We start from the raw sequence: 24,193 nt of genomic DNA on the forward strand, positions 1-24,193 counted from the left end.
TTATAATAATCCTTCGTACCATTTTCTAAATAACACATGGTTACATCTAGTGTAGCTAGACACTATGTCAAATAGTGTGCTATTTGCATGTACTTAATGGAGTAAAATATATAAAACTCTTGCCTTCCAGTTTTGTTCTAAATGCTTTTGGAGTAAAGCGAATCCCCAAATTACTAAAAAAAAATATATATTGACATCAAAGACACCCAGCGAACCAAGCTGCTTCTACTCCTCCTGCGGATGTTTACCGTTGCCAAGCAACGGTTGTACAACGGTTGTTCAGCGCGCCGGTTCGTCCAGGACGTATACGGTGGTAGGCATTGTCAAAATTATAATACAGATTTAATTCAGAGACACGCTGTATTTCCTTCATTTTTTTGAAGGAGCAAAGCTTTACTGTCGACTACCTATTGTAAGTTATCGTTAATGTTTTCCTCCATGTCTAATTAACCGACGTCAGTGACCTTGGTTCAAGGTTTAGCTAACGTCACAAGTTACCGTTAAGCTTTATCTTTAGTTAGTTCATCTAATCCGTGTTGTTTGCTTTGATGCCTTTGTTTGGTATTTTCCGTACAACAAAAGCGGAAAACAAACACCAGCACTCGTCAATCGACCTTAAGTCGCGTTACGTTTTCAGAGATGAATAAACTGCTAAATTAACCCGATTAGTACAAACGTCTAACGTTAGCGATACACGTTTAAACCGTGTGCTAACGAAGCCGTGTTCAGACCTCCACTTCATCTTCGCAGGTCCAATGCAGAGCGCTGGAGCGGAGGATGGAGGGGACCGAGCGGCGGAGGGCCGCGAGGAGGTATGCTCTTCATTATTTAACAGACTTCACGTGTAAACATTGCTGTGTTGGTTTGGTCTTTTGTCGGTGTGACGATGTTGCACTGGTGTTCTTTGATTCTGTGTTCCAGTGTGGCTCACTGAATGAGCCAGGAACGGATCCGGATGAGTCCCCCCAGCTTCACCCTGACCGCGGTGCTGCAGATGACTCCTCACCTGCGTCCACCAGTACAAGGGAACTAGGTGTGACACTGCAGAGTACAGAATACAATATAGTGTGTCGTCCTGAGGGTGATTCATCTGTCAAGTTAAGCAAATGAATATGAAACATTTTCGTACAGTAAGTAACACCGCTGGATTCGGCTAGATTTAGTGTAAGATACAGCGCCTTCATTAACTTCATTATTCCTAAAGATATTTGGAGATAAAATAATAAGTGCATGGGTGAGTACTACAAAAATAGTATTTAGAAGAATATGTTTTCATATTTTATTTTTCAAATGGTTAAAGCAGTGATCTTAACGATTTTCATTAAAATAAGTGTCTGTTAAGTCTATTCGCAGGATAAGGTAAACCGATAGGTTTGATTTAATGGCCTAGTGATGGATGTACATTTGCAGTACAGCTTTACAAACTGGATGTCTGTTCCCATGAAAAATCACAGGACATCGAAAATCATGAATTGAGAATTCTGGGGTCGGTAGTCCTGACTTCCAATCTAAATGTGTCCCTGTTCATCTGATTGAGAAAACGTGGATTGCCAAAGCAAACAGTACCCTCGTTGAATCAACAACTACCGAACCCGATTGCAAAATATTCCTGAAAATGCTATTTAAAACACTTCAAGGATCCACAGAAATCATCTTAAAGGAGTATGCTAATAAAAAGAAGCTCAAATCTACTAAATGGGACATAATGGTTGCTGCAAACTTTTTAGAATTTACATTTCATTGCACTTTTCGGTGTCAGAGGTATTTTGTTTTGTACCAGGCTACAAACATGTGTATTACATCTGCTGGTAGGTTGTGCATGTTGCCATGGAGACTGACTTGCTTTTGGAGCCATCCTCCAGTGGCCAATAGAAGAACTGCAGTTTTTGGTGCCTCCGCTAGATTTTATTTGTCAGCACCAGCTGTTGCCACCACCATCTCTCTAGTGAAAGGCAGAAGCAAATCATTTTACAGGCCAAGGACAACGAATCAAAAGATATTTGAGATTGAACTTTAAACAATGCATTGTTTGTGTTTTAGTGCAGGAAAACGCAGCTCAAGCTCCGTTAACGCTTCACCTCTCAAACCTGAACATGTCAGACGACATGGTGGATCAGCGGACGCTGCCAGAGGGGGAAGAGGAGGAAGAGCAGGACGACAACGAGTTAATTGTTCTCGACCCTGAACATGTCTGTTGGTTCTCCTTCAATATTTATTCAAAGACTATTTATTGAGTATATAATATGCGGAGCCCACTGTCGTGTCATTGATGCCATCTTGGATCTTCTTGGCAGCCCCTGGTCAGAAGGCAACAAGCTGCTCTGAGCAGCCTGCTCAGCAAGCAGCTGGAAAGGATCAACCTGAGACTCGAGGAGAAGGTTGGCTATACTTTTCTGTCAATACTTCCTAACCCCCATTACCGCCGGCCCAGGGGTCAGACCACACCCATCTTCAAGCTCAGCCTTCATTTGGATCCCAATTACATCCGTGTAAAAGTTATGACTGCATCTTGCACCGCTGTGATGCTATCTTATTTAATATTCATCATAACAATGATGAAGATAAAATCATCAAATATCAATGACTGTAGTAAAATATCTTTAACCGGGAGTGTGTGCATGACTAAAGGAATCCGAGTGAAATAGAAACCATCTGAAGGTCTGATCGTATGATAGAATTGATGATTCCTGCCCGCGCTCTCTCTCCCACTGCTCCAGCTGGCCATAGAGAAGGAAGATGCCAACCACTTACAGGAGATAGATGTTGAGATGTTCAGGGTTCAGAAGCAACTGGCCAGACTCCAGACCAGACTGCATGACCATCATCACACCAAGGCACAGGCTAAAGCCAAACATCAACAGGCACAAGATCAGCTGAAGACAATGAAGGGCCGGTGTGCCAGGACAACCAGCCAAAACGCCAAAGCCAAAGCCAATGGTGAGAAAGCAATACACATTTGTCTGTGCAGCATTGTTCAGGCAAAGAAGTATAAACACTCAATCTTTGAAAAGTGATTCAGCTGCAGAAATTGATTCGTCTCTGTAGAAGCCTTTTGGCCTAAAACAAATGGGTCTGGATTTTTATCCATAATAAGACTTTCACTCACTTCAAATTGCAGTATTGACCTTTCTTAAATGGTTAAACCATAAACCTTATAGTATTTTATTAGTATAACATTTCTTTTGCGACAGATTCAGCAGTTAAACCTAATGTTATTAGTATTTAGGCTTCATCCTTGTTTAACAAAATTCTTAAAGATACATCCGCTATTTGAAAGTGTTAGAGGTAGTAGTTTGGTCCATTTGATGTACGTCGTTATTTCACTAAGAGCAAGACAGCCTCACTCTCGGCCCATGTTTCCAATGTGTGTGGTTGACTCCTGTGTATCTTCACCGTAGTGTCCCAGTTACAGGCGGAGATGGAGGACCAGATGCTGCATCTCACCTTCACACAAAGAGTCAGCGAAGATCTGCGCTCAAATGTCAAAGTCTTGAAGAATGCCAGAAGCAAAGCAAGAGCTGAGAAGAACCAGGCCGAAGATCAGAAATTTAAGCAGGTAACAAACGTATACAGAACAAAAAACACTGCATGCAATTTGCAAAGGCCTCACCTTGCAGGTCAGCTCCAGCTGATCTTTCAAAATCTTGAATCCGCCAGTAACATTGATGCATTCACTGTTGGTGATTTAAAACACTCCTGTGTCACCAGGATTTGTATGTGGAGCGTCTGACGAAGGACTTGGAGGGGCTGACCCAGCAGATAGGCATGTACGAGGTGCAGACCGTTGCCCAAGCTGAGGAGACAAAGGCAGCCCGAGAGGCTCACTCTGAGGTAACTCATATCATGGCATAAGGTCAAACTAAATCACAGCACTGTAATGCAACACACCCATGCCGCTGTTAATATTGACGTTGGTTTCCAATAAATATTTGGTTTGTCAAAAAGCCATCCGCTGTTTTACATCTTGCAGGGCCAATCTTTGAGATATTGTCAACTGTTTTGGCCCAATCTACGTCATGAAATACAGGAATGCTAATGCCTTCTTATCAACCCTCCCTACTCGCCTTTAACACACAGTGTCTATTGTTTTCCTTCGTACACCAATAATTGCTACTCTGCATACCCCGTGCAGGAGAACTCTTATGAGGTTCACAGGTGGCCTCGTCCGGATTACAAACAACAAGAACTCCCGCCCAGAGGAAATCAGAGAACAACACACCGCTCAGCGTCAGTAAAACAAAGAGACGGATTGTTGATTTTAGATAACAGGTAGTGGGAGCAAGTTAGCAGCTTTGACTTCCTGGCAATCAACGCCTCAAACAAACCCGGTCGTCATACATTTACATGCTGGTGAAAACAAACTCATAAACAGGCTTATTTGTTGAAGAAAAGGAAGGCAATATTGTGCCTAGAGTACACAAACCTGGACCCCATTGCGGGAGAGGAGACATTTGCTTCATTAGAACTCCTTCCGAATTGAAGGTTCCCTCTTACACTTGTTAACTCGCCATACAACTCACTTCATTCAAACCGACAAAGAGAAATGAAGTCATCGTGTCACGGTTAGTCTCGTTAAAATGAATCCTTTATTCGCAGAGTGTAATGTGAAAATATGACGCCTCTACACGCTTTACCCCTCCACCCGCCTCGTATCTCTCTGTTAATGCTAACCACTAGCTTTGTTTGCTGTTTGATGCTGGGAACATGTGCACTCAAAGTTTGTGTTTGCGTGCAGGCTGAGATGGAAATGGAGTCCCTGGTTATGGCCCGTAAACAGCTGTTGCAGCAGTGGAGCAGCAGCCTGGTGGGCATGAGGAGACAAGATGAGGCCTTCAGCGCGATGCAAGAGGCCGTGCGGTGAGAATGAGGGCCAAGAAAGCCTGAGTGTGAATAGGTCACTGATATAATTCAAATGTCCTATAAAAAATATATGCAACTCTTACTTGTCTTTGTAAGTTTGCTATTTTAAAGTGTTCTATTACCTAAGAGAAGAGCGCAAGATTAGAAAACATTGATGGATTCTAGAAATCAATGGAATACGAACCAAGAAAGAACAAATCGTGGATCCGAATAAAAATGAGAGGTTATGTATTCTCACATCACTTCCTGCATGAGGCTGAATATCTGCAGGACTCCCAGAATTAACCTGAGTTGTTTCCTTGTTTCCGTCAGCACCGTGGAGCCCCAGGTGATTTTGCTGGACAGAGAGATTGAAGGTTACAAGAGATCCATCGCCGAAGAGCAGGAGCAGAATGCGACACTAACTGTGCAGCTAAACCGGTCCCAGATGGACGGGGCCACGTCCAAAAAGCTGATCAGTCAGATGCAGGCCAAGCAAGAGGCTCTCCAGGCCCACTACAGTACCTGCGTCCGCACTCTGAGGGAGACAGAGAGCAACCTCGCCAGGCTCTCCGAGGTACACACCTGCAAACAAGTCGCTTGGTGATGACGTAATCCTTGCAATGAAACATCTTTGATGTGACGTGTCGAGTCTTGGCCAATCAGTTTTGAGATGTCTACAGCTTTAATTTGTCAACCTTTCACTCCAAATTGAAGTTACCGCCAAAACTGGATTATTACTATTATTAATTAGTGATCTGATTAATCAGATCAATTTCTCAAAGTCTTCTATTTTGACAGCTATGCACCGGATTTGTCCAGAAAGAGGTGTCTCTTCACAGCGTCTTCCTACCTTCTGTTTCCCTCTAAAAACATGGGCATTTATTTCCCTGCGTCAAGGACCTCAGCGGCCACCATGTTGAAGTAAATGATCAGAGGAAGCAGTTGGAGAAAGAGAGTGATTTGCGTCTGGAGTTGGAGGACAGCATCATGACCTACATCCAGCAGAAGCCCACCCACAACATGGCAGCCAAGTACTCCAAGCAGCTCACCGCCAGTATAGCCACCCTCAGGAGACAGAAGGTGAAGATGAATTTGCACATTTGAACTGAAAATGGCACATTATATCAAAAAGGTTGCAGACCCGTGGGAGGCCTATTTAGAAGGTTGACGATCATTCAGTCCAAGGGTGCAGGTTCTTAACACACTGACTGTGAAGATCTTTCCAACAACGGAAAAAGAGAAACTCTATTAAAGTCTCTATTAAACAGGGCCTGTCTTTGTTAAAGGACGCGCCCAGCGTTTAATTGATGCATTTCTATACAGTTAGTACAGCGTGAAGAAGAGGCTAAAAAATCCCCCAAAGTATAACGTGCTGAAGATACAGTTTCATTAAATATGCTAAGAATAAAACGTATAACATATTTGATGTGCTTTCCCTACCTTCTAGCTCTCTCAGTTGCGGCAGTTGGAGAATAAGGTTGCGGCGGTGGGACTCGAGAGCAGTGAGGTCAGCCAACATCTGGATAGCCTGACCCTCATCCAGAGCGCCCTCGACGAGGAGGTCGCAAAGCACAACAAGTTACTGACATCCTACCAGACTAAGTCGTCTTCCTCTGGTAAACTCATCGATCAGAAGCACGCTGTCATCTTCGAGTGTGAGGAAAAGATTAAAGAAATTGCAGCCAGAACCGGGGTGAGAGGGAACCACTAATACCTGACTTGCCTTTTGTTTACGCGAAATATAAGACAATCACAAATGAAAATAACTTGGTGCCTTTGTGATCTGTGTGTCCCCTCTCCCAGAGTGAAGACATGAGTCCCTTAGAAATCAAGATTGAAGATTTAAGGGCTCAGATCCAGGAGCTGGCAACGAATATCAAGGGTGACCAGCAGCTCTGGATGAAACGGCAGAGGACTCTAGTGGGACTGAGCCAGGAGATAGACGCCAACAGCAAGAACATGCTCAAACTGCAGATCGAGTTCACTTCCAAGCAGGAGTTGAAAATATGCTTGGAAAGTATGTAATATAGTTAGAAATAAGCACATAAATAGTGACACTAAGTAGAATTCACTTGTTAGAAATAATGTAAATATGTGTACATTTTCCTCTGCATAACAACGTTAGTCCTTTTTATATAAAAACAATCCACAGTGTTTGTTTCAACCTTCATTGTGCACCAGTAGTCGAGCCAATACTAAACAAAGTCCAACGCCCACCAGGTAAGATTAAAGTGGAGCACCGTGAGGAGATGGAGCTGGATAAGAATGTGAAGATACTGAAACGAGACCTGCTGAAGCTCAACGCCCTGCTGAGCAAGAACGGAGAGCTCAGCCAGGAGCTGGAGCAGAAGCACGCGTCGATGGAGTCTGACTTCCTCCACAGACTAAAGGCACGGCACTGATTGTTGATGTGGTCTTTTTTTTTAAATGTTGTATTAGTAAATTATAATCAAGCAGGATACCATGTGTTTAGGAGGCAGAGCGAGAGGCCATCAACCTGCATGTGAAACACGAGAACACCCAGGAGGATAAAGAGAGACTCCTCAAAAGTCTTGTGGAGGCTGAGTCAGTCACGTATTCATTTTGTGTTTGTTAAAGATGAGCTTACATTTTTTACATTTGGCAGGAAGATAAATATCTGCTGCATCAATCGATAAAAAAACCCACTAACCTCCAGGGTATTTCAGTATATTCCTAAATATCAAGACAATTGTTTTCTAATAATAAGTGTGTGTGTGTGTGTGTGTGTGTGTGTGTGTGTGTGTGTGTGTGTGTGTGTGTGTGTGTGGGGGGGGGGCAGGCGGCAGATCGTGCTGTGGGAGAAGAAGACCCAGGATATGAAGGAGATTCGTTCAGTCGTGGACTCTAAGGTGGTCCAGGGAGACATTCAGATGATGAAGGCTGAGATACACCGTATGGAGGTGAACACATTGCACACAATATGATTATTCAAAGAGAACAGAAGGTAAACGAAAACATTGAGCTGTCATCTGCTGATTGCTATTGTGTGTACGTTAGTGCAGTACAATTGGACGGCTAACCTTTTCACTGGTACTATAAATGCTGCCATTTATGCTTTCACAGCTGGTTAATACCCAGGGACTCAATCAGTTATCTGTGTGTGTGTGTGTGTGTGTGTGTCCGCGCAGGTGCGACTCAACCAGCTGATGAAGCAGCAGAATCGACTGGTGAGAGAGAGTGTAGCAACCGTAGAGCGCAGGGAGACCATCGTCCGGCGCAAAGAGTCCCTCGAGCACAGCTCCCACAGACAAACTACCAAGGACAAGTCAACCCTCATCACACAGCGCCAGCAGCGCAAGATCCAGGCCACACACAAGGTTGGGAGTGAATCTTTTTCCAAATCTGCATGCGTGTAGGCCTCAAGCCTGTTGCCCTGTTCTCTTAAATTCAATTGAACTTATTTTGTACAGCCCGAAACCACAAATCTGAGGTCTTGATAATAGTTTGCATTTCTTTAGCAAGTTGTAAAGTGTGAGGAGGAGTTCAGGAAGCTGCAGAAGGACCAGGAGAGTCTGAGCAACATGCTCACACAGCAGAAGCAGCTGCTGTCAGAGCTCTGTGGTACCAGTTACAGCCTGGATTCTGACATTGGAAATCTCCAGGACACTAAAGACAGGGTAAGCAGCACATACTGGACGGAATACTGCCTGACAACACATGAAGACATTCTCCAGTGAATGCACTATGGGAAACCACAAACAAAGCATGCAATAAGTGCACGTGGGTTTTCCCACATTCTGTTCTCAGAGTTGTAAATCTTTCCATATGAGAAAAAAAGTACAAAAAACAAATCCACAAAACCAATTGTATCCTTCCTTCCCTCCAGAACTTTGCCCACCTAGTGGCTCTACAGAGCCGCAACAAGAAGCTTCAGGGCGTGTGCGCGGGCAGCTACAGAGCCGCGTCTACCAGGGAATCGGTTGGCGGCGCTCTGCAGGGCCAGATGGAGCGCGTGCACGCTGTCAGCACCATCTTGTACAAAGTGTGCGAGGAGTTCCCCCAGCACCACGAGGCGCTGCACAGGTTGTCGTTAACGCTGGAGGCGCGCGCACACCCCATGCCAGGAGACGCCCCGAAGGGAGGAGGTGGGGGGGAAAGGGTATGTAAAGGTATTTAAGATAAGAGAGAAAGGTTTGATAAGTTGACGACTACAGCTTGTTTTGTTTTAATGGTTGCATTCGTTTGTTCTTTGAATGTCATACAATAATAATCAACTGTAAAACAATGATATAAAATAAAGACTTAAGTAACAGTAAAATAAAAGTTGCTTTGTTTGATTTGGGTTGGGTCATGGGGGCAAAAGCGCCAGCAGGGGAACCCAAACTTCCCTTTCCCGGGCTTCATCTATGGTTACCAGCTCTGACTGGGGGATCCCAAGGCCATCACTTTCCTGCTGGGAACCATAGGCTCATATTTTAAGGTGTTGATCCTCCCGACCGCTCAAGTGAGAGTTGGAGGTCAAAGACCGAAGACGCCATCAGGGCCACATTAACTGCCAAAAGCAGCAATGATATCCGCAGCCGCCAAACTGTAAACCCTCCTCACCAGTAGAGAGCTGCTTCGTTGTTCCACGCCCAGGAAGAAGTCTTCATTGTTCCTTTGCATTCTGCAGTCTGACTATCAGGTTTTCTGGATTGCTTTGTTGTTAAAATAGACTTGCTTTGCCAACCAGAGACAACAAGTCGCCTCAGCTGGCTCCCCGTCTTAGTCATGGCTTCTTTTGTTATTTGACTTTTTCTTTTGAAAAATGTTTTATTTTGAAAATTGACTGGATTTTCACGTGCGCTCTTGAAATATTTCCAAAGCGTCACCAAGCGATTTGGTTGTTTCTTCATATTTACAACTGTCCACTCCTCGCTGCGCACGGCAGTCCCGCCCACCAGTGGACAGAGAGCGTCATTGTATCGTGTTTACTGGCAATATTACCGCCAAATATTGTCTTACATGAAAACGATCCGTAAGGCAAAAAAACGTTGGGATGCCACTGATTCCAGGCATGCAACTTGAGCAGGAAGGGCAATATGATTCATTTTGCAGAAATAACTAAGTAATCTGTCATGTTTTATTTCGTCATACCGTGGGGTTGTTTATTGACACAGCACCTGCCCATTTTTCCAACGTTTTTTTTCTCTGCTATTGAAATAAACCAACCACACCCGTCCTAGTTGACAATGGCAGCTAGGTCTGTTCCCAATAGACCAGCAGTGTGTGACCAGCATGTCACACCTTTCTGTTTGAGCTCACTCTTCCAGTGAGCTGCAGGCCGTCCTTAAAATAAGTTCTATGAGACTACGCCGAGTAAAGTCAGCGCTTACAAATGTGACCGCGAAAGTTCCTGGTAGGCCTCATCTGTGCAATGCTGTGGATCCAGTTCCTCGATCGCATGCTCTCTGTGAGCATGTCTGGAAGGAATTTCAACAGTACTTGCACCATAGCAACCTGTTGGTAGAGGCATCGTGGGCGAGCAAGCTTAAACTACAATCTACTGTCTTCTAAAACTGGCCTGAAAATCTTTTTATTCCAGAAGGAAATTTTTACTCCATCTTAATTTTTTTTCTTCCCTTATGTTTTTACTATCTTCTACTTTATTTTTTTGCCATGTTTAAAAAAAATCTCAGTTACCCCAGTACAATATGAGATGACTCTTGAATGCAGAACTTATGTATTTATGTAACATATGTATTTATCACTTTAAAGGAGTTTTTGCATGTCATGTCGCACATTTTGCGACTAGTTTAAAACTTCACTCTCAGTGTATTTTATGCTTTTTGCATGTAGTTTAATTCCATTCTCATTCCCAACACGTCACACGCAGATCCACAGTCATGGCTTTTAACGAATTGTGAGTTTAAACCGTGTTTAGTCAACATCACGGTTTGGCTGCCAACATTTGTTGCAGAAAGGAATTTACCAAAAAGGAAGCGAAGCAGTCAATTGTAAAGCGATCAAAGGTCACGAATAGCTGTCTTCTCAGGGAAAGTCATGCGTTGGACTGACCCCTCCTCCTGTCCACTTCCCTCCTGGCCTTTGATATTATGTCACGAGTTCTTGCTTTAAGTGTCCTTATGCATGAAATTACAAGTGAGTACAAAATGAGTGAGTTTTAATCAGTTTGTGGGTCTGATGAAAGGAAGTTCTATGCCGTTTATATGCGTCAATGAAAGCAGTTTATATCAATCTAGTTCAGTTTAGTGCACGTGGATGTTTTTGAGAGTTGCAGTCGAGGGAACCTTTTATCTTCATGGCCAAAAGGAAGGCAAGTAGACCCACAGTTGCATCTGATTTGACCTTTTGGGATCTGTACTCCTCTACCAACGCCTTTGCATCCAAGTGCGTTTATATAATTCTCCCCCCACATGCTGCCTCTGTTAGTTGATTTGCCGCGTGTGGGTGTGTGTCACCGTCACGGTGGAGATGACTATCTCGTGCCTTTCCGTCTCGTCTCCCTTTCTGCTAAAGTATCATGGGGAAAAGGATTATGTTCTTTTAATCTTCTTTGTTGTCGGTAACAATTTGGGTGGGACCTGCACTTGTACTTGAGAGCTGAGCTGTTTGTTGACTTTATGAATTGATAATCTGTTCACGTTTCAGTTCAGCTCAAGTATTGTTCATTCAGCATTATATGAGTTACACATTTCCCTAAAGCAGTTTACCAACACTTGCACCTTAATCACACATCGTCGGCTGGTAATACCCTACAGGAACATCTCTGTGACAACGAAAGTATTTTTGTGTCCATAGATTCTTCAAGCTCCAAACCACTTTTTAACTGTATACTCTAGCTAATAGCATTAGAAAACCTCCTACCTTGCACGGACAACCCATGCCAGTCACGCCCCGACCTTATTTCCTTCTATAACGGAGGACTTTGCACTTCACAGTCCACTGTTCTTTTCATCGGCAAGGTATGTGTGTTTACTTTACTGTGATTACAAATGATTACTCTCATGCCATCTAATGGATGTGAGTTGGCGAGAGGCTTTGCTCTTTGACGTTGCAGGCCGGGGCTCAGCTGTCTTCAGCAGACAAATCTGTCTTTGTTTATAGAGTAAATGAGGCGGAGGTTTATTAGCTGTTAAAAGCAAACAAACCTGAGAAAAGCCCCAGTAGAGTGAATGGAATAGACAGCTCACGGCTCACTACTGTTTGTTTGTGTCTGAAACGTGAACGTGCGTTTGAATATTTTTTTATTTTCAACGCTCAGTCAGTCCCTTGACGCATTGCATCACAGAGGTCTCGTCTTACAGGTTTTCCCACACGCACACACAAATTATTTGACATAACAAATGGGCGTGGAGAGTCTGTCCCTATTTATGATGCTCAAGCGCACTTCCAGTCACACTGCCGCTCCGTGTGCTTCCAGGGGATGAGTCAGTGGCGAGTGTCTGTCGCTCGCTGTGCTTCAGCCGCGTGACCGTCTCCCCTTCAGACGAGGGAGGAAGGAACAACGCACTCAGGATGGCAGGCGTGGAGTGTGTTCCCGAGAGTCACGACCTCGGACAGATGGGCGACGAGGAATTGTGGGAGCTGATAAACGACAACCGCCACCGGATCTCCTTGGGGGTGCGGCCATGCATCCTGATCCCCTACCTGAGGCAGGCCAGGGTGCTCACCGAGATGGACGAGGACGAGATCCTCTCCTGCCACAACCTCACCAACCGCAGCATGAGAACCAGTGAGATCTCTGACATGACTTCTTTCTTCTAGAATGTTGCTTGGTGTTGTGGAGGATTTGGTCTGCCTCCTCTTTTACTGCAACGGATTTATTTACGCTGATGTTTGAGTGTATCAGCAAGAGGCAGAGGAAGTTCCAGCGGTACTAAAAACTAATATTCTTTAGTAAAACCAAGATATTATGCTACCTAAAATAGTTTTAACGTGTACTTCTATATGTGTATATATATATATATATATATGTATATGTATATATGTATATGTGTGTATATATATATATATATATATATATATATATATATATATATAACCACTTTTATATACACATATAGAAGTACACGTCTAACTATTAACATTTATCATTTCTTAACTATTTATCAGCATTCTAAGATTTTTTCTTCATGAATTCTTTGAATGATTCTACATAGGGCTGCACGCTACACCGGTATTCAAACAGTATGCCCGAGTTACTCACGTACCGTTCATACCGGCGTTATGCCATAATTACTGACTTTGCTCTTTGACAGGCAGCAGAATTTATTTGCACAAGTCATTGAGGAGCGCTTAGCGATCTGAGTTATTTCTCTTATGTGTGCGATTATGTCATGGTTATAACTTTATAAAAACAATGAGTAACCCTCAAAAATCTCTATTTAACAGGGTAAATCACCAGCTTGTGACATATAAACAATTTCTAACACTAATAATTGTACAATTATTAAAATGACCCCGCAGTAACTCTGTTGCTGCATGAAAACACGGAAAAGAGCGATACAGGAGGAACAACGAGAGACCAGAGATGCACCAACGCAACTTCTGCCCAAGAGAGCAGCCGTGTCTGTTTGGAGGGTTTATGGTTTTGGAAAATCCGACACAAGTAACGTTAGATCAGAAAACGGTTCATTGCAACGTCTGTCGAGCCTCTGGTGGCGACACTAGCAGCCACAACGCGCTAACGGGTCACATACCGGGATACCGTCAGAATCTTTCTAAATACCGTGATATAGATTTTTTGCCCCAATTCGACGGTTCACGACAGCACGACATTGAATCCTCCTCCATTTACAGGCCACATGCTGGATCTGCTGAGGACCCAGGGGAAGAATGGGGCCGTGGCCCTGGTGGAGAGCCTGATGATCCACTACCCGGCCCTGTACACCCAGGTCACGGGGCGCAAACCCAGCACCGAGCCGTCCAGATTCAGTGGTCAGTGGCTTCAACGGCGCGTTTTTTTAAGCGCACAGCTGCCTGTTTGCATCTCGCTTTTCACGTTGTACTGGCGTCGCTCTCTCTGCAGGCCTGATAAAGTACTCGGAGCTGACGGAGTATCTGGTCAGAGCAGTAACGGGGATGCAGAAAGAGCTCCAGGCGGCGCGTGACGAAGCCAGCAAAAAGAGCGCCCGCTGCGCCTCTCTGCAGTCCGAGATTCAGCAGATGAAGGAGCTGTCGGAGAGGTCCAGATGTCTTCAGTCTGAAAATCAACACATGCGGAGACTCTTGGGTTCTTTGCAACATGACATCACGAGGCTGAAGGATGAAAAGTGTGACCTGTACATGCGCTACACAGGAGCCGTCGAGGAGAAATCCTCTGTGAACCTGCGGCTCCATGACCTCAACCTGCAGGTCAGTGGAATGAAAAAGAAAAAGAAATACACAGAATAAGTGAATAATTGCCTCTCAGATTTAAGACGGAATCGCATCTATGAACAAGTCAGATTTAGTCATCAAGCATGTTGTAATTATATTACCTTAGAGGATTAAGGGATTGTTGGTGAGGCAATCCACTTTATTATCTTTGGTTTCGTTCACAATTTGTTTTGACTGTACTTTTATGCTGATTCATTCATAAAAGAAGAAGTTCACATATCAACGTCGTTGTTCTTGTGCGGTGGCAGCTGTACCAGCTGCAGACCGAGCTGCAGAAGGCTCAGGCGGACAGCGAGTTCCAGAAGCGGCAATCTCTCAGGTGCGCTGAGACGCCGCAACTGCAAGACAAGGCCAGGAAACTGCAATTCCAGCTGGTGAAGGAGGAAAAACTGGACCCGGTAAGAATAATCGCTTAATCATTCAGCGGCCTTGGCTAACAGCCTTAACACATAATCGCACGTAAATGTTGAAAGACTTCATTCTCAGTTGTGTCTTCCTCTAATCTACTGTGGCTGCTTCGTCTCCGTCAGGCTCGACGGGACATCTTGGCACAGGACCTGGCCGAGGCCATTGACAGCCAGGTGGAGCTTGCAGAGCAGCTCAGGTGTTACAGAGAGGAGAACGAACAGCTGGTGGGAGAGAAGCGAGTGGTATGTCCGTTTGTTTGCGTGTGTATTTGTTTTATCCATGGATCACGGAATGTCATGCAAATACAGGGAACATCTACAGGATAATGAAAAAGTGACAGTTTAACCCGCTGCTACAAATAACTCACGACAAGCTCTAGTTAAGTAACACAAATGTGTCAGTCAAATAAACAGTTATACATGAGAAATACAATACATCACCTAATGTATTTCTACATAATACACATATTTCAATGTACATTCTATTCTGTGTCCCTAAATCATTTGAAACCTCATTTGTGTATTTTACATTCAGCTCTTGGAGCAAAAAGAGTGCCTGAGCCTCCAGGTGCAGCAGCTGACCCTGGACTGTAACATGCACCAGAAGAAGATCACTGTGATCCAGAACCAGATGAAAGAGCTGCAGGCAGAGAGAGACCAAGTAAGGAACATGTAGCCCGTCAAAGCTTCCTTTATTCCCTAAATCATGCATTCGGTTTACCAATACATTATATTTCTATGGCTTGTTTGCAACTTATCTTATTATCTTCGGTCATGCGTCTTTTTATTTCCTGTTGAAATTCAACCAGCTCTTATTGTCTGTCACTCCCGTGTGTAGGTGTGTCATTATTTTTCATCCATCATGGGACAATGGGTGCGCTGTCTTCTACTCAAATTGGATTAAACAACTTTTACACTGACATCGACCTATTGGTTTTTCTACATTTCCCCTCTCGATGATACCATGCAGCAATGATTCATCCTAAAGTTTAAAGGCTTTCCCTCTGAGAGGAGCGGGATTAGCGACCCTCCCACAGCCTAAACAACCGTCGGCCCGTCACACAGCTGCCAGCCGCTCCGCCACAGTAACCAACAACAAGGCGTTTCTTCACCTCTATGAGACGTGACAGTATTCTTGGGGACAGAAGCTTTTTACATTTATTCACTCGTCCCTTTATTCCTGATCCTTTCTTCTGAATTATAGAGTTTATTGAGTTACATTTTTATTTAACGATAGATCAAATCACTTTTTACCAGTAGGCTACTGTCCTCCTCGGGGGAGCTGGGCTCTATCAGCTCCCACGGGTCGCCTCCACATCAAAAAGAGAGAATCTTCATGATTGAAGGAGATGAAAGAGACAATAAAACCTTACATTAGTTCCTGGAGTCACTGTGCTGTTCCTGTTGCTGCCTGATCCTGAACGTCGGTTTATCCCAAAACACTACGTGTCAGTTCAAACGGTCACAAACTGTGTCAACCAAAGGAAAACATTATTTGAGTTTGAGAACAGCAGCGCAGGTTTGGGTACAAACCCTTTTTCCCCCTGATTGGAGTTTTTTTTCATTAGACTAAAGGCTTTTTTCGGGCTGCCTGTTTGCAATTGTATTTAAGCTTTTGTAGCAACCATCTGGAAATGTATTAAGAACTAAAATTCCCTTTTACCAAACGATGACGTTGTGGTTTCAGGTTTGTAAGATTTATTTGGCTCCATTGGCAGAAATGAGATATAATAGTCAAAACTCATCATTTAGTTAGTCGTTAGTGTATAATCACCTGAAAGACTCTTAGGGAGCTTTTCCTCTCTGCCCCGTCTGCCGCGTTGCGCCTCCATGTTCCTACATCCGCCAACAGACAAACCAAAACACTCGCTCCTTGATGGCACACAAAACATGTACGTATGTAACCCAGAACAATCTCCGCGCTTCTAGGCGTACCTGTCCAGAGACGAGGCCCAGACCATGATTGCCCGTATCCTGGCTGAGAAGGACACCCTGCGCTCTCAGCTGGTCGAGCTCCAGGAGCAGGTCTGCAGCATGCAGGCCCAACGCTGCCCCAGCAAACATCTACGGAGGAGGTCAGATTCGGTGAGAGACGCACAAGCGACATATCAGCGCACACGTGAACACAACAGGTACAGAAATAATGATGCTGTTTTGTGTTTTTGCCAAAGACTACGGAGTGGGACTGGGAGAGCCTGAGATCCAGCTTTGAAAATGGCCCAACGTCTCCACCCAGGATCTCCAACCGACGAAGACTTTGTCGCATGGATGCAGTCAATCCCCATTCCATCAGTTCCTTCACTTCAGAGGTGTGTGTGTGTGTGTGTGTAGGTCTGCACAATTGAGATCAGTTTATTCATTAGAGCTGCACAACAAGTGCTTTTGTTTTTATTCCTGTTGAAGATCAATTGCAACCACGATCAGGTCTTTTACCAAATGTAATTAATCAAGATCAAAATTAACCGTAGGTGCCAATGAGCAACAAGCAGAGTGTAGAGGTTCCTCACTATAGAGCGGCCATTTGGTCTTTTGTGAGTTTGGTGAGGATAAGGACAATAGGGAATAAATCCTCCCTAATCCTTTAAAGCAAGTAACATATTACAAAAGTTGAACATATTTAGAAAGAGGAAAAATAAATAAGTATGGCATTGAAACTTTTGGTGCATATATGTACTTTTTGGTTCATATATTGTTGCCTTTATTAAACATTTTTATCAGCTTTTGACAATTAGCACCTTAATTTGACTTGGTTCAGAATAAATGTCACCTCTTCCATGTGTATCAATCTGTATGTGCAGTGTGAAGATGCAGGTAGTGTCCGATCCCGAAACGTGGAGCCCCCCTGTCCAGAGTCTCTCCGCAGAAGGGAGGAGGCTTTGTATGCAGACAGGTGTGTGTGCTCATCATATGTTTGTCTTACTCTGGTTGGGTTTTTAAATCAATGGTTTCAGGAAGAAAAACATTCAACGTGTCATTGACTCCTAAATTCCTCCATGTTAATGTGAAGTTAACCAGCTTCGAGTGGATTATCTATTAACAGGAATGGAAGAGGCTTAACTAGCTACCAAGAAATACTGTATACATGTGATCAAAAGTAAATGATCACAACTAAATATGGAGGCAGAGGGTGTTGGGAGAAAAGTCAGAGCACAATGTGAATAGAATTTATTGTTTTTGTTACATCATTATTTTATCATTATTATTAATCGTCATTATTATTTTTCTGCTGAAGATAACTTTGTTTTTACAAAGTGCTGCCAAAACATTCAGACCTGTGATCACCAGACTTTGATTATTTCGAATTATTCTTATTAATCAATCTACATGCACCGTCTCTGGGTCGCAGCATGGCACAACATTAGCATTTTAGGGAGCTCAAAATGCAGCACAGAATTCAGCATTATCAGTGTGCACATGGCTGCGTGAGAAAGACAGAAATCTGAGAGTGGGGTTCATGTATCCTTTGTCTTGTTTTCTTCTCTTGCAGCCCGGAAGCAGTGCAGAGTGAATTTCTATTGGAAGACTTTGTGTTTATCCCCACAGGTGCGAATACAAACTAAACAAGGTGTCTGTGCGTTTGCTGTAGTTTGGCTGGATATTTGTGTTAGCAATTGTTGAGCGTTGAACCAATGCCTGGGCTGTAAGGTGATATATTAACTCAGACACCAACACAATTCTGATGCCAAATCATTAAACAGCTTTTCTTCTGTTGGGCAGAAATTGAAGACGGGAACAAGTCCAGATTTTCCTCTTGTAAGGCCTCCTGCAGTGATGGGTGAGGAAACCTCCAATACTTAACCTTTTGTGTAGAACGGATCTACCTGATTATAATTCAGATTCGGTCAATTGAACCCCTTTAACCGGGATGCTGTCAGAGCTATAGTGCATATGCTGTATTTACTTTTTTTGTATGCTGTCTAATTCAGCACACTAGATTTAAAAACTACTGTATTAAATAAGTGAATGTAATCACCAGGATATTACCTATTGGTGTGTCAATAACAATGTAGCCCGGCCTAAAGCACACTGAGGTAATGCATCAAGTGAGGAGTAGAGGTACTTGCTCATTAACTTCATTAACTCATTAAGTTCAAGGGCAAATTCCCCAAAGAGTTACACATTACATTTACAAGCAGCATTGGTAAAAACTCCTAAAACTCCCTATAAAATCCTAAAAATAAGTGCCTAAAGCTCCACTGCATGTGATAATAAATCACACGTATTCCACATAATGCAACACTTATTATAGACACACTTCTCATTTCCTCTTGCTGGGATTTCAAATGTCTAAAAGAAGTATGAGAACATAACAATTATGTTCCTAATTTATGATGGAATGAATTGAGAAATTAGATGAACCTAAGCCTGACACCTGCCTTTCTGCTGTACACAGATTGATTACTCAATCTGTGTCAATCTGTGTCAATCATTTCCAAACAAATGTTTCCAAAGAGACACAAAAACAAAAAACCTCCACTCATCTGCAATAGTGTCGGTTGCCGGATCGCAACTGTTGCTGACGTGAGGAATCCGCTATCTGTGCCAACCAGAGGAATCTTTCCTTCCTTTCCTCATTCCTCTCGCAGCCTGTGCAGAACCTCGGTGCCTCCCTTCCTGATGCGCTCGCGTCAGAAAGCGATCCGGGTCAACGGCCGCGTCCTGAGCATCTCGCTCCAGGGGGAGGCGCTGCTCCAACAGCTGGCAGTGGTGGGAGGCAACAAGACAGGAGTGTTTGTGCACCAGGTGACCGAAGGCACCGCTGCCCACACCGTCGGCATTGGCCCCGGGGCGCAAATAGTGGAGGTGGGCTGAAGTGTTCCTCTACACTCATTCTGATCCTTCTGCCGACTGTGAGGGCTTCTCTCATGACGCCGTTGGTATGCAGGTGAAGTACGAGCAGAACCAGAAGGCTCTGAGAATGGTGCTGGAGGATTCCACTTTGGAGGAGGCCATGTGGGCTCTTGGCCAGGTCACGGGCCTCTGTCACCTCTCCCTCCGGCCGCGGCAAGATGGTAGGTACCACAGCGGGCACATACAACGCGTTCAGCCCCTGGTCGTCATGAGTGACTGCCGGAGTGGTACTTTGTTTAGACTACATTTCCCAAAGCTTCCCAGTACCCAAGACAAATCCATGTTATTCTCAATAATCAGAATCGGCATTATGCCAGGATGATAAAAAAAATGTAACAATGGAAAAGTAAAACAGCAACTACAGAATGAAGTTCTTCACTTTCAACTTTTCATTTTTCGATTTGATAATGAGCTTTTGCACACGCACGATCGTACATAAACAAGCACTGAGACGAAAGGGCTGTTTTATAACAAATCTCATAAGTGCATCTTGGGATCAACTGGAAGCAAAAATGTATCACTTCAGCTGTTATGAGGTTTTCAGGAAGTAGATTGTGTCTTTTATCAAAGAGCTGGCCAGCCGCCATATCAAGCAGCTCATGTATCGCTGACTTGTTGAAATTCTACATTGTTGAAAGTACACAAAATGTGTTACTGATAACAAATTAAATTAAATTAAAGTACAAATTGTTTTTTGTTATTATTATTATGTTATTATTCATTTTTTTCTCTGATTTGCCCTCTGGGTTAAAGACAAGGTTTGCTACCAAGGAACGTATAAAGTAAGGACGTCTCACTGAGTGTTGTATTCTTCATCAATCTGATTGTGTAGTTAGAATTATAATTAAATCTTTGCTATCAAAAACTAACCAACTATCAATTTGTCACCGATGTTTAATATTACTCAGCTCTCTCAATAATGTGTCCTCTTGTTGGTCGGGAGATGCCGATGAATACATAATGATCCGGGCCCTTGGTTTCCACTGTACGGTTACTGCTGCCATATTATGGAGCACTGAAGTGTCCTGTATGATGCATCAAAATCAATATTGACATTTACACGGCCTAGATTCTGAAAAAAACACACCCCTCGTTTTTAGTATACAGAAAAATAATTAATATCACTACATTTAAAGTGATAGTTACCATCCAGTGAAGTCTTCATATTACATAACAGGTCAATGCTGTATACAATATGCAGCGGCTTTAGTCGTGTTGCTTCCTCTCAGACTACGAGGCGCTGCTGCAGCAGCTGCGGAGCAACGAGACGTCCTCTGGAGACTCCTTCTACGTACGGGTCAACTTGTCTCTCCCTGCTGGGCCCAACTGGACCCTGGCTGTGTCCTGCAACGACATCCTTCATGTGACCAACACGCGACCCGCTGGCACCAAGGACTCCTGGTACGCCAGCCAGGTTCACCCCTGTCAGCTACTGGACCTCCAGAGCGGCAGCTTACCCAACTATTACAGGTCGGTACGCTGATGTGCAATACAGCACTGAGGGGTTTGAGTTACCGGGTTAGATCCCTTTCTCGTCTGTCAACATTTAGAGAATTCAGAATACTTAAATTGTAATGATCTTCTGTCGGCACAGGGCACAGCGACTTCTGATTAGAGCCATTGAAGACATGACTTTTCAAACAAAGAGCTCTCAAAAGGTAAGGAAAAGGTTAAACACTGAAAGCCAGCCTTGTGCAAAAAGTCCTCATGCTTACCTTTGGGAATATTCCTCTCACTCACCAGGCTGCGCGTTTCGGGGCGGGGAATAAGCAGAAGGTTGTGAGGATTGTCGGCACCGGGCGCCAGGGCAGGAAGCCACTTTGGGTCAGTGTGGAGGGAGAAAACAGCGTGCAGAGTCCAGAATCAGGTACAGGAGCCTCCAGGAGCTGCCAACACACGATAACACAAGATCTTGCTGAATTGCTTCTTGAATATTCTGTCTGCTGTGCAATTGTTTTAATGTTTTAAATTGAGAAATGCAATATTTTCCTTTATATCCTTTCATATCAAGGTGATACTTCTGCACCCAGGAGTTGTCTGACCCTCATGCCCTACAGCCTGGTCACGCCACACTTCCCACCCGTCTGCAGGCCGGTCCTGCTGCTGCCCACCATCCTGGGACACATCCTGAGCAAGAAGATGGCAGACTGGCAGGGCTTCCGGCTCTGTGAGCCTGGTAAGAGATCCGGTGTTGTCATGTTGTTGTACATATGCAGAAACCTGCATGTTCATGCTACACTCTTGTTGTTGGAGATTGAAGGTACAGAGGAGCGAGGCTCCTCCCGGAGCCGACAGATGGCACGTTCTGTCTGTCTCCAATAACCAGGAAGGAATTAAACGGTGCGAATAAATTGTAATAAGAATGACAGAGGCTATGGAGACAGTAAACGTTTGCCACTGTTCCCTGCAATGAAGAGGTGATCATTGTGGGAAGGTTTGAATCATTACAAGACACCATTCAGATATTTTACAGTATGAATTAAAGGTAATGTCTCTAATAAAGGTAAAGATGTCATGTCACTTCATGCCTTACCTTTTGTCTCTGCTTTACAGAGGTGCTGAGCTCCAGCGAGCATGCAGCCCGGCTGCAGAGGTCCGAGATCCTGGAGGACTGCGATGAGGGACGAAGCTGCTGCTACACCCTGCAGAGTGTCGAGAAAGTCATGAAGACGGTCAGAACATTCAACACACAAAAGAGATGTTGTACTTGGGATGGTTTCATGGGACTCTGCTCCCTGAAAAGTGGAGAATAGGGTTTGACGAGGAGTTCAGTCTTCGTCGCCGGTTTAGTCCAGGCTTTAATCCATCGACAAAAACGAAAAAGGGGCGAATCCCGTTAGCATTTAGTGGACAGAGCGCAGACCACGTTGTCCACTGAGTCCATGTGAGTGAAAAAGTAAAGACCAGGATTTTCGTCTCCACGTGTTATGCATTCAAACATATTCCACATAACAACACTACCGTTGAATCATGCTCATTTGAAAATGCTCTTTTGTCAACACCCTGTTGCATGTGCTCCCCCCCCCCTGCAGGGGACTCACTGTGTGCTGCCGTTGGGGCTGGACTGTGTGCGTCGGCTGCACCGCGCCAATATCTTCCCCATCATCATCTTCATCGGCCAGTCGGCACGTAGTGCAAAGAAACTGAAGTAAACCACCCTTGGTTCTTTTCTTCTTATTATTCCTGGTCAAATGCTGAGAAAGCTCACCTCATATCACATTCAGATAATGACTAGAAGCACGTGTCCTTTGTTGAAGTAATGGGCTCGGGCTCCTGGAAATACTGGTATTTCTTCTCTTCTATTTGGAATTCTCATTCTTGGAAACTATGTTGAAAAAACGAAAACCGGTTCCATCTGATTCACAGCGAGTGACATCATGAACCTAAACGATAAATGTTGTTGTTTTGGAGAAGAATTTAACAAAATTCCAGCTGGAAAGACAAATATTGACATGTCACATTGGCCACATACTGGCTACCAAACGATAAATGGACGTCCCATCTTTATGTGTTTATCATGTGATATCTCATCTCTATGACGGTCAGGTCCAAGCTGCAGCGTCACAGCCAGTCGGAGGAGCAGCTGTTGGCGTGTTCGAGGAGCGAGGAGCCGCTGCTGGACAAGCTGCCCTGCCTGTATCACAGCGTGGCGCAGGACTCCTGGTGTGACCAGAACTCGCTGCTGACCCACCTGCGCACCATCATTTGGGAGGAGCAGAAGAAGATCGTCTGGGCGGAGCCTGACCTGTGGTAAAACAGAGGAGAGATTAAAATAAATGGAAAGTGCTGAAAGACCTTTTTCATAACATGACCTTGAGAATAGATTCAGCTTACAATTCATATTTTTGTAAACATGCGTTTATGCGTGTATGTGTATGCGTTTATGCGTGTATGTATCTATGATACTTATAAGGAACTGGGTGACGGGAGTCTCAGAAAGTGCTATGTATTGTACTTTCAAAGTGTATGGCGCTGTGGCACTATTTACTTTAACCTAACATGAAAACATGTTCTTCTCTTTGTTGCCTCACTTTTTGAGGCCTTTGTTTAAGGCGAACGCCAGCTTGAGGTGTCCCCTAAAAACACAAGCATATATGGGTTCAAACCACAATTTATTGTAGATCATTTCCCAATATGAGGGAGCTCCGGATCTGTCATCTCGAGTGCTTAATCGGAATGTTTTGGTTTTGTTTTGTTTGTCAGTTAAGGGATTAGATATTTTTTGCGTGCATGGGGTTAATGAAAGAGTTTGTGCTCATAATGTCCTTCATTGTGCCGCCAAATATTCGGTCTGTCTTTATTGTCGACTTTTAATAAACTGTGCTAACCCTCTGAATTTCTGTAGATGATTTGTTAGCAGATTATGTAACAATTGTGTGTCTCATTGTATTGGATTTATCTTCATTCAAGTGGGACATCCACTTGATATTTCTAGTTCTTATTTTAAGGTGAACTTAATGGAGTAAAGTCTTTGGGGTTTATAATAAAAACAGTACAAACTACAATGAAGATGTAGTTACTATCAAATGTAGCCAAAGGTGACCGGTCCCATCACTGTGTATAAGGCCATTTCTATTCTGTCTATACCGGGGTTTGGTTTGTCCTTTCACAACATTATTATGTTATCACGCAAAAACACGGTGACGCTCTCGGGGGGGTTTCTCCCGCCCACAGCAGCACCTGGAGCTTCGTGGCCCAAGAAATAGCGACGGATAAAAGGTACGTCAGTGGCTGCGGCTGCTAGCCTACGT

General features: G+C 44.0%; 2 protein-coding genes across 4 annotated transcripts; both read left to right on the plus strand.

The window, feature by feature from the left end:
- The first annotated feature begins 240 nt into the window (after positions 1–240).
- Positions 241–9,126, plus strand: ccdc40 (coiled-coil domain 40 molecular ruler complex subunit). Of its 2 annotated transcripts, none has more exons than XM_040186121.2 (19): positions 241–313; positions 751–812; positions 922–1,033; positions 2,041–2,189; positions 2,295–2,378; positions 2,718–2,937; positions 3,399–3,556; positions 3,709–3,831; positions 4,736–4,857; positions 5,173–5,416; positions 5,740–5,922; positions 6,290–6,535; positions 6,646–6,859; positions 7,063–7,232; positions 7,316–7,407; positions 7,643–7,763; positions 7,992–8,180; positions 8,322–8,480; positions 8,690–9,126. In XM_040186121.2, the coding sequence occupies exons 1-19, from the start codon at positions 241–243 to the stop codon at positions 8,978–8,980; spliced, it is 3,012 nt and encodes a 1,003-aa protein (XP_040042055.2). In that variant the 3' UTR covers positions 8,981–9,126. The 2 variants fall into 2 exon arrangements, with proteins under 2 accessions (XP_040042055.2, XP_040042056.2); XM_040186122.2 differs by having other exon boundaries at positions 250–412.
- Positions 9,127–11,632: 2,506 nt separating this feature from the next.
- On the plus strand, positions 11,633–23,778 carry card14 (caspase recruitment domain family, member 14). Of its 2 annotated transcripts, none has more exons than XM_078108927.1 (21): positions 11,633–11,768; positions 12,227–12,538; positions 13,606–13,743; positions 13,835–14,160; positions 14,433–14,582; positions 14,715–14,834; positions 15,127–15,252; positions 16,521–16,676; positions 16,763–16,900; positions 17,390–17,481; positions 18,079–18,134; positions 18,309–18,366; positions 19,142–19,394; positions 19,477–19,603; positions 20,672–20,912; positions 21,037–21,100; positions 21,186–21,309; positions 21,454–21,618; positions 21,996–22,114; positions 22,475–22,590; positions 22,989–23,778. In XM_078108927.1, the coding sequence occupies exons 2-21, from the start codon at positions 12,322–12,324 to the stop codon at positions 23,194–23,196; spliced, it is 2,994 nt and encodes a 997-aa protein (XP_077965053.1). In that variant the 5' UTR covers positions 11,633–11,768; positions 12,227–12,321; the 3' UTR covers positions 23,197–23,778. The 2 variants fall into 2 exon arrangements, with proteins under 2 accessions (XP_077965053.1, XP_040042058.2); XM_040186124.2 differs by having other exon boundaries at positions 19,178–19,394.
- The last annotated feature ends 415 nt before the right edge of the window (positions 23,779–24,193 follow it).

This window comes from Gasterosteus aculeatus, chromosome 9, assembly GCF_964276395.1.
Source record: "Gasterosteus aculeatus chromosome 9, fGasAcu3.hap1.1, whole genome shotgun sequence".
Classification (NCBI taxonomy): Eukaryota; Metazoa; Chordata; class Actinopteri; order Perciformes; family Gasterosteidae; genus Gasterosteus; species Gasterosteus aculeatus.

Bases quoted from the DNA above. Each gene is read 5' to 3' on its own strand.
- card14 (XM_078108927.1), top strand. From the start codon at position 12,322: ATGGCAGGCGTGGAGTGTGTTCCCGAGAGTCACGACCTCGGACAGATG. The intron at 14,161-14,432 runs GTCAGTGGAATG...GTGCGGTGGCAG, and splicing joins TCCATGACCTCAACCTGCAG to CTGTACCAGCTGCAGACCGA. The intron at 22,115-22,474 runs GTCAGAACATTC...CCCCCCCTGCAG, and splicing joins TCGAGAAAGTCATGAAGACG to GGGACTCACTGTGTGCTGCC.
- ccdc40 (XM_040186121.2), top strand. From the start codon at position 241: ATGTTTACCGTTGCCAAGCAACGGTTGTACAACGGTTGTTCAGCGCGC. The intron at 3,832-4,735 runs GTAACTCATATC...GTTTGCGTGCAG, and splicing joins CCCGAGAGGCTCACTCTGAG to GCTGAGATGGAAATGGAGTC. The intron at 8,181-8,321 runs GTTGGGAGTGAA...GCATTTCTTTAG, and splicing joins AGATCCAGGCCACACACAAG to CAAGTTGTAAAGTGTGAGGA.